The sequence below is a fragment of the Phoca vitulina genome, unplaced genomic scaffold (assembly GCF_004348235.1).
Source record: "Phoca vitulina isolate PV1807 unplaced genomic scaffold, GSC_HSeal_1.0 scaffold89, whole genome shotgun sequence".
NCBI classification, from domain to species: Eukaryota; Metazoa; Chordata; class Mammalia; order Carnivora; family Phocidae; genus Phoca; species Phoca vitulina.
Window position 1 is genome coordinate 2,413,268 of NW_022589792.1, and position 7,932 is coordinate 2,421,199.

Here is a 7,932-nt window from a genome sequence, read left to right on the forward strand (position 1 = left end):
TCCTTTGTCTTAGGTAGAGGACTGGGATTTGGAAGAAAGGGAGGGAGGAATGAAGGAGGCATCAGGCTAGCCACTGTTGGGTCGGCTTAGAGGGGAGGGCCATAAAGTTTGTCTTGAGGTCTATACAAGTCAAGGAGCTTCCTCATGGACCTGGTGGCATACAGTGGGGGTGGGGGAGCATATCTTTTGCCCTTGTCAGCCCCTCTTCTGGACCCCTCTCCATTTCTGACACCTGGATATTCCAAATTGTGAAAGTGCTCAGAATATAGGCTGTCATTTACATGCTAGTGCGCATCACTTGCTAACTCTGGGACCTGAGGATTTGAAGTGAGACCCTGATCACTTTCTGGCAGCTATTCTTGCCACCTATTTCCCCAAGAAGCAGCCACATCACAGTGCTCTAGTTGGCGACTTTATTCAGGGGGGAGAGGGGAAGATGAGCTAGAGCTGGATTATTTCTTTGATCACCTGGAGAAGGGCGAGTCTCTGGGACTCCAGGGAGGCGGGACAGGACTCGAAACTAGAAGGCAGAGCGGGAGAGAGGTGGAGCTCTGGGTGTCTTGAGGGCCGGGTCAGGGGAAGGGGCTCATCTCCCATCCAAGGCCCCGCGCCCCCCTAGGGGCCGCTGCCGCCTCCACTGCCACTCCCGCTGCCCCCACCATCCAGGATCCAGGTGCGTGAACGGCGGAAACGCGGGAAGGCGATTTCCCGGGCCTTCCGTTCCTGTCTGGAACCCGGCAGTACCGAGATGGAAATGTTGAGGCAGTGACCGGCGCCAGGAGCTGCCACCGGCAGCGCGTAGCCCAGAACGGAGCGGCAAAGGTCCGCCCCGTCAGCGAAGGTCTGGGGAGAGGGGGTGGAGTTAGGGCCCGAGTGGGCTGAGTCCTGATACTCGGGGGGCGTGGCATTCGGGCTGGGGAGGAGGGAGGGCTGAGGGGCGTGGCCTTGGAAAGGGAAAATCCCGGACTTTGCAAGTAGGGGCCAGTGTAGAAGCGCGGTCTACAGGCTGTCCTAAGGCTCTCGGATAGGAGGAGGATCAGGAGTAGCACTTACATCCCAAATTTTAAATCTGAGTCAGTCTGAGCAATTACCCGCTTTGGGTCCTCCCGGGAGTGTGGGGGCGGGGCCATAACAGGAGTGGAGTCCTGGGAGGGCGAGTTGTTTTTACTGGGTCCCCGGGTTGGGGTGGGGGAGGGCCAGATTAAGGCTGGGGCCTTAGGGAAGGTGATTCGGGCTTCTGGGTCTTCCAGGGGAAACTGTGGATGGGCCTGGAGCAGAGACGGTCCCTTGGGGAGGCCAAATCCAGACTCAGTGGGCCCTAAGGAGCGTACAGACGTATCCCACTATGGAGGTTGGGCTGCGGAAGGGGGAAGGGTGGGAGCAGGGGCCTTGGGAGTGTCAGTCCGGATCCTGGGGCCTAGGCGGGTTAAGACTGGACATAATAAGGGGAGGTCCCAGTCTCTCACCCGCACCTTCTGTCTCAAGCTCACCTGCTCATAGGTAGTGCAGCCAGGCTCACAGCCCCTCTTTTCTAGAAGTGGGAGCCAAGTTGGGCCGCAGGTAATATCGTTTTCGCATGTGGCAAACCTGTGGATGGTGTGTAGAGGGAAGGTGGGTAAAGTCTCCGCAGTCGCGTCCTAGTGGGTTTCCTGCCCTCTAAGTCTTCTCTCCGTGTATGTCCCGCCCCCAGATCCAGGTCCCGCCTCTTAGGACCACGTCTCCAGGGACGCCATCCTCCAGATTTCACCCTGCCCTATATTCTCCACACATACCCGGGGCCCTGGCACAACTGGCCTCATCCCTGCAGACTTCAGACCATCTAATTTAGGCCAGCCCCTTACATTCCCCACCATTTTAGCTTCTCTTTTCTATCAGGAGGCCCCGCCCCTTAAAAGCCCAGGTCCATGGAAGGCCACGCCTCCGTACTGCCAATCTTAAAAGCCGGGTCCTTTACAGGCCCCGCTCCTTTCTACCTGGCTTCTAAACACTAGGCCTCATCTTTAGACCTTGGCCTTGTTGGGAGGCAGGCCACGCCCCTTCAAACTCTAGGATTAGCAAACTGCAGATCCTGCCTTTGGTCCTGCCCAAACCATAGGACACGCCCCTTATGCCCCGCCTCCCATACCAGACATCGCAGAGCTCGGAACAGAGCGGCTGCGCTTGGCGTATCCCCAGTAACAGCAGGCGGAAGCGACTGTGGAGGGCAACTTGGAGGTGTCCCAGAAAGGATTCGCACCTGAACATCGGGAAAGACAGGCTCGTTTGGGTCAGGATGCACAGGGGCTGTGGCCCCTGGCAGGGGCAACTGGAGCAAAGAACACAAGGAAACGCTGGCGAGTACTGTACTCACCCGGGGCTCGGGTCCCCACAGCGTTCTGGGACCATCCCAGGGTCCGATGCCTCTGGCGTGTCCATCTCTGAGGGACAACAGGACCATGGAGAAGGGGACTCCTGTGAGTTGGGGTCTTGGATCCTCAGGTAGGATTGGGGAACCAAGGCCTGGGGGTCCCCTGAACATAACCCCAGTTATGTCAGTGCTGCCCAAACATTAAAGTTAAATAAAGACACTTCTCTTGGGACACAAATGCAATTTCGAATAATAATAATAATAATAATAATAATAATAGTTTATCATAATCAGCTTATTATTTATTATGTCCCTGATAATGGTATAAGTTTCCATATACTTACATATACCCCTTTACAATACCCCTATGAGGTAGGTCTATTATTTTTCTCCCTTTTTAATGGTCTACATGAAGTCCAGAGAGGTTAAGTGACTTGCTCAGAGTCACACAGTTATGAAGTGGCAGAATTGGGATTGGGATTTGAATCCAGGCAGTCTGACTCCAGAATCTGTGCACTTTAACTACCATTCTTTTTTTTTTTTTTTAAGATTTTACTTATTTATTTGACACACACAGAAAGAGAGAGAGAGCGCGCAAGCAGCGGGGAGTGGCAGGCAGAGGGAGAGGGAGAAGCAGGACCCTGGGATCATGACCTAAGCTGAAGGCAGACGCTTAACTGACTGCGCCATCCAGGTGCCCCTTTAACTACCATTCTTCAGCACAAGCCCTGACTCCCCATCTCCCCCCACCCATGCGTCACCCTAAGCTCCTCTCATAAGGAAATTCTGGTATTGCTATGGTGAAGTGGGATTTCTTGGGTGTTGGAGGTTAGGCAGGGTCTGGAGTGCTCACCTGCAAGGTGCAGCTGACCTGTGCCAAGATCGGCCGCCAGCCTATGATGTCTCCGGGACATAGCTGGGAGTAGGCGGCTTCCTCCACAGGCTCCCAGCAGGATCCATGCCAGGGTCAGTCCTAGGGTCCAGGTCAGTCCCTTGGGTCGAGCGTGGCCCCTGCAGGCCATGTCCACCTGAGACAAGAGTCAGCTGGGGTATGTGGTGAGGTTTGGCTGTCCCTTTCCGGGAGCTCAGGGTAGTACCCTCCTGATGCCTACCCAAGAGACAGTGGCAGAGAGAGCAGAGAAAGAGCAGTTGATGGGGAGGCAATGACCAAGGACCAAATCCCACGGGGTCTTGAAGTCCTGCCTCTGACCCAGGAGTCCCTTCTTCCCCATCAGACTCATGTCCCCTCCATCCCTTTAGGGCCCAAGTGCCCCCTCCTCTAGTTTGACCATGGTGCCCCTCCCCCTCACACCCAGCAGGATCTCCCACCCTGTTGGCCCTCAGGTGATCCCCTCTGTCTTCAGAACTAAAGGGACTCCCCAGCTCTTGCAATCTCCCTCTTCTGTCCAGTAATTCCTCCCTCTCTTCTGCCCAGTCTCCTCCCTCCCTCTTGATCCCTGCTGGCCCCTCTCATGGTCACCTTCTCTCGGCCCACAATCGGCTTAGGGGCTGCCACCAGGGCTGGGCCTTTGGAGCCAAGGTTGGCTGTGGCAGGACTCGAGTTTTGCCGCTGGGGTCCAAAAGCCACAAGGTAGGGGAACCTGAGGGTCTGTGGAGACAAGACAATTCCCTCCCCTCCTCTGCCCCCTCTGGCCACTCCTCACCTGTTAACTGGACGGGGGTCTAGGGCGCTGCTGAGACACCTCAGGGTCAAGTGCAAGAAAGAGTGGCAGCCAAAGGGGGTGTGGTTTGATGCAGAGGAGGAGTTTCCCATTGCCCCACCCCCTGCTCCAGCTGACCAAAGGCCAATGAACCTGGGACTGCTGTGTATATATCCTTGTGTTGGCCTTTCTGTTGAGATTGTGGCTTAAACTCTATCTATGTGTATGTGTGTTGGATGAGAGTGTGTTTGTACGACTGTGTGTGTATAGAGAGTGTATAGATGAGAGTGTGTTTGTACGACTGTTGTGTGAGGGTATAGTATGTGTGTCTCTTGGTTGAGTGGTTGTATGTGTGTGTGTGTGTGTTCAAAATCTGGGTGAGGAAGCCTGTATGTATCCCAAGCTAAGTGTGTCCAATTGAGTAAGATATAATAAATGTGAAGGAGGGGGATGTAGGATCAGGATGTCTGTCCTGTGAGAATATTATGGATAAGTCAGTGGATAAAGGTTGTTGACCATGAATGGTGACCATTAGTGAACAAGGAGGTGTTGACATGTGTGGAGAGGGTGTGTGTCTGTATCTGAAACGTGTGTGTGTGTTCCTCTGCAGTTTCTGTGAATGTGAGTTTCTTGCAAACATTCCCTCAATCCATCCATTCATTCAACAAATGTTTATGGAGCACCTCTTGTGTGTCAGGTTCTGTGGATGCAGGAAGAAATGAAAATCTCAACCTCGAGACGCCTGGGTGGCTCAGTCGGTTAAGCATCTGCCTTTGGCTCAGGTCATGATCTCAGGGTTCTGGGACCGAGTCCCAAATAGGGTTCCTTGCTCATCAGGGAGCCTGCTTCTTCCTCTGCCTGCCACTCCCCTGCTTGTGCATGCTCCCTCTCTCTCTCTCTGACAAATAAATAAAATCTTAAAAAAAAAAATCTCAACTTCACAGAACTTACATTCTAGTGGGAAAGTCTTGTGAGAAGAACAGCCCTGCAGCAGGTATGTGAGTGTGTATGTGTGTCCATGTGTTGTGTGGGGAGGATACTGTGTCTGTGTGTTGGGTAAGAGTTTGTGTGAAAGCTGAGCTTCTTTTGGTTTTGGTATTATGTGTGTGAGCTTGTGTCTGTTGAGTGTACATGTTGCTTATGTGTGTCTGCATTTGCTGAGTGTGTGTATGTCTGTGTTTTCTCAGTATGTGTTTGCATATGTGTGTCTTTGCAGAGTGAGTTTATGTGTATATGTGTTTGTGTTTGCTGATTTTGTGTTTGTATTCTGTGTTTTTGTGTTTGTATAGGATTCAGTGTGTCTGTGTTTTCTAAGTGCATATTTGCAAATATATATATGTGTTTGTGCGTGAGTCTGTGTTTGCTGAGAATGTGTATGTGTGTGTATTTTTGAGGAGTACATATTTGCAGTGTGTGACTATGTGTATGTGAGTCTGTTTCCTGAACATGTGTTGGTACGTTCGTGTCTGTGTGTATGTTTGCAGTGTGTGTGTGTGTGCCTGTGCTGGTAGTGTGTGCACATGCGTTTTTGTGAGCAATGCCCACTACCACAAATCTCCCTCCCTTCTCAGGCTAGTGCAGTTTTTGTTTGTCTCTTTCACTGCGGAACTCCCAGATATCAAAACACTACTTTGTACATAGTAGGTGCTCAGTACGTGTTGAGTAAATTAACGAATCAGGAGGCCCTGTCTCCTGGCCCCTCCAGGGGTACCCAACCATTGATGTCCTATAGGCTTCAGCAACCAAGACCTAGTGGACCTAGCCTTCCCCTGGTCCATGGTGCTCGTGTGTCAGATCTGTTCAGTCTTTGGGCTGTGCCTCCCGCCAACGCTTCCCTCCCCTGACCTCAGCCCCCAACCCTGCCCTCGGAATTCAGCACCGCGGACAGGAGCGCGTGAGATCAGCACCATGGAGAGCTCCCGCGACAGCCAGCTTTAGAAGAGGCGACAGGAGCGGAGTCTGGGCCTTTGACAGAGAAGTTTGAAGAAGAGATTTAACGGGATGGCAAACAAACATGCCAACAAACAGAGACAGAGAGCAGCACTGAGATAACTCAGGCAAAGGCGCAGAGATGAGGAAACAAGTGTCTGGGGAACACCTGGACCTAAACCTTGCCGTCTCACTCATTGGCCGGCAGGGGTCGCTCCCGCCCGGTGACCGCGCCCTCCAGGGCTTTCCTGGTCAGTTAGGGACAGGGACCCTTGGGAAGCTCCTTCAGCACCCTGTCCCCCAATGCTTGGAGTGGAGAGGTCGTCAATACTTTCCACACCAACTCTGGGAAGCATGGTCGGCTTGGTCTCAGCTGTAGGAACACTGCGCGGGTTGTGTGTGTGTGTGTGTGTGTGTGAAAATCGCTTCAGCTGCCCCCCTCCCAAACTACCAGCTAATCGCTCCTATAAATACAGTCCAGCCTGGCCTGGCTACTTAATCCTGACGGTGAGGGAGGGGGTCGTTAGAGGGGCTGCAGGGTTTCCCGAGGAGGCTCTGATTGGGGAGGGGGGCGGTATATGCATGCAAAATGTTTTTCTGTGGGAACATCTCCCGTGAGGATGGCTGTCCTCAATGCGAATGTCACTCTGTAAGAATGTATCTCCTCAGCATGTGGGGGTCTCGTGGGTGGGAACAATTTCCCACAGAGAATATGGCTTTTAGGGGGGTCTTTCTTTGGGGGTATCTTCACCAGGCTCTCCACGGGAAATGTCACTCGTGGGGATTTTTCTCTGCGGAAGTGTCTTTTCTTGGGGGCGGCAAGGGGCTTTTGAGAGGAAACGCTACCTCTCAGAGACCATCTGTCTTAGGAATGATTTTCAGGGTGAGGGGGGAGTTTCTGATTGGAGAGGGCCTCCCGATGGAGACTATCAACCCGTGGAAATGTGTCTCCCTGAGGGGGTCGCTGCGGGGAGGGATGGGTATCCGCATAAGGAATAATCTTAGAGAGAATGTCTCCCTTGGGTGTTTCTTGGGTTGGAGGTCTACCCATGGGCATGTCTCTCCCCTGGGGTATCTCTGCTTATAGGGGTCTCTCCGTAGCTTGGCTCCCTTGGGGACATAGGGAAGCTCCTCCCCCTCTTGCCCCCTCCCACCCCGCCGCGCGGGCAGCCTTGGCCGAGGCCCGGCTCGGGCGCCCAGACGCAGTGACGGCGCCGGGTCCGCCCCACTTTGCTCCGCCCCCGCCACCCACCCCCCCGCCGCCGCCGCCGCCGCGGTCCCCGCGGCTTCTCACTCCCTCCCTCTTCCCTCCTCCCGCCGCCGCCGCTGCCGCCACCTCCCTCCTCCCTCCCCGGGGCCGAAGCCGCCGCCGCCATGGACGATTCGGGCCTGATCCGCCGCCGGAGGCTGCAGGTACGCGGCGGCCTCGGTCCCGGGTGGCGGGGAAGGGGTCGGCGCCCTGAGGCGGGGCCCGGTAGGGGGCGGGAGAACTTGCGCCGGGGCCGGCCGGGGCGCCCCCTCCCACCGCCTCGGGACGCTACCAGAGGGGAACGCGGTAGCCGCGCGTCCCGCCGCGCTGGCGACCCCGCCCCTCAGGCGCCGCCCGGGGATCCAGGGAACTGACGGAGGGGGTGCAGCCTAGCGCTCCCCCTCGAGGATAGCCTGAGGGGCACCTGGCCCGCTGGAGGGGGAGGGGGCTGGGACCGAAGTCATCGCCAGGGCGCAACGCCAGGCTGGGGGTGAGGGGGTGCAGAGCAAAGTTATTGCCCCAGGGCTCGCGCCCCTCGGGGCCACCGGCGCGCCGCAGAGGCCGTAAACATGTTTATGCTGCAGCCTAGCCCCTCACTACCCCAGGAACCCCTTTCTGAGGCATGGGGAACCCCTTCGACCTCCATGCATCTGCCCGGCCACCAGGATTCTTCCTACTGCCCTAATTGGACAGACACCCTAGACAGCCTCCCTCCTCACTCTTCATTCCCCCTCCTTTCACTACCC

General features: G+C 55.3%; 2 protein-coding genes across 3 annotated transcripts in view; one reads left to right on the forward strand and one right to left on the reverse strand.

The window, feature by feature from the left end:
- Positions 1 to 615: 615 nt before the first annotated feature.
- Positions 616 to 7,932, reverse strand: part of RTBDN (retbindin) — a 9,001-nt gene continuing 1,684 nt past the window's right edge. Inside the window, exons 2-6 of the mRNA XM_032396025.1 lie at positions 3,201 to 3,455; positions 2,351 to 2,417; positions 2,126 to 2,236; positions 1,491 to 1,587; positions 616 to 843 (exon numbers count right to left, since the gene is read on the reverse strand). Coding sequence (XP_032251916.1) covers positions 616 to 843; positions 1,491 to 1,587; positions 2,126 to 2,236; positions 2,351 to 2,417; positions 3,201 to 3,369 — 672 coding nt within the window. The 5' untranslated portion in view covers positions 3,370 to 3,455. The remainder of the gene's footprint in view (positions 844 to 1,490; positions 1,588 to 2,125; positions 2,237 to 2,350; positions 2,418 to 3,200; positions 3,456 to 7,932) is intronic.
- MAST1 (microtubule associated serine/threonine kinase 1) overlaps positions 7,283 to 7,932 on the forward strand; it is a 29,800-nt gene continuing 29,150 nt past the window's right edge. Inside the window, exon 1 of one of the 2 annotated variants that reach the window (XM_032396024.1) lies at positions 7,283 to 7,350. In XM_032396024.1, the coding sequence (XP_032251915.1) occupies positions 7,312 to 7,350 (39 nt within the window). In that variant the 5' untranslated portion in view covers positions 7,283 to 7,311. The remainder of the gene's footprint in view (positions 7,351 to 7,932) is intronic. The other variant, XM_032396023.1, reaches the window with a different exon arrangement.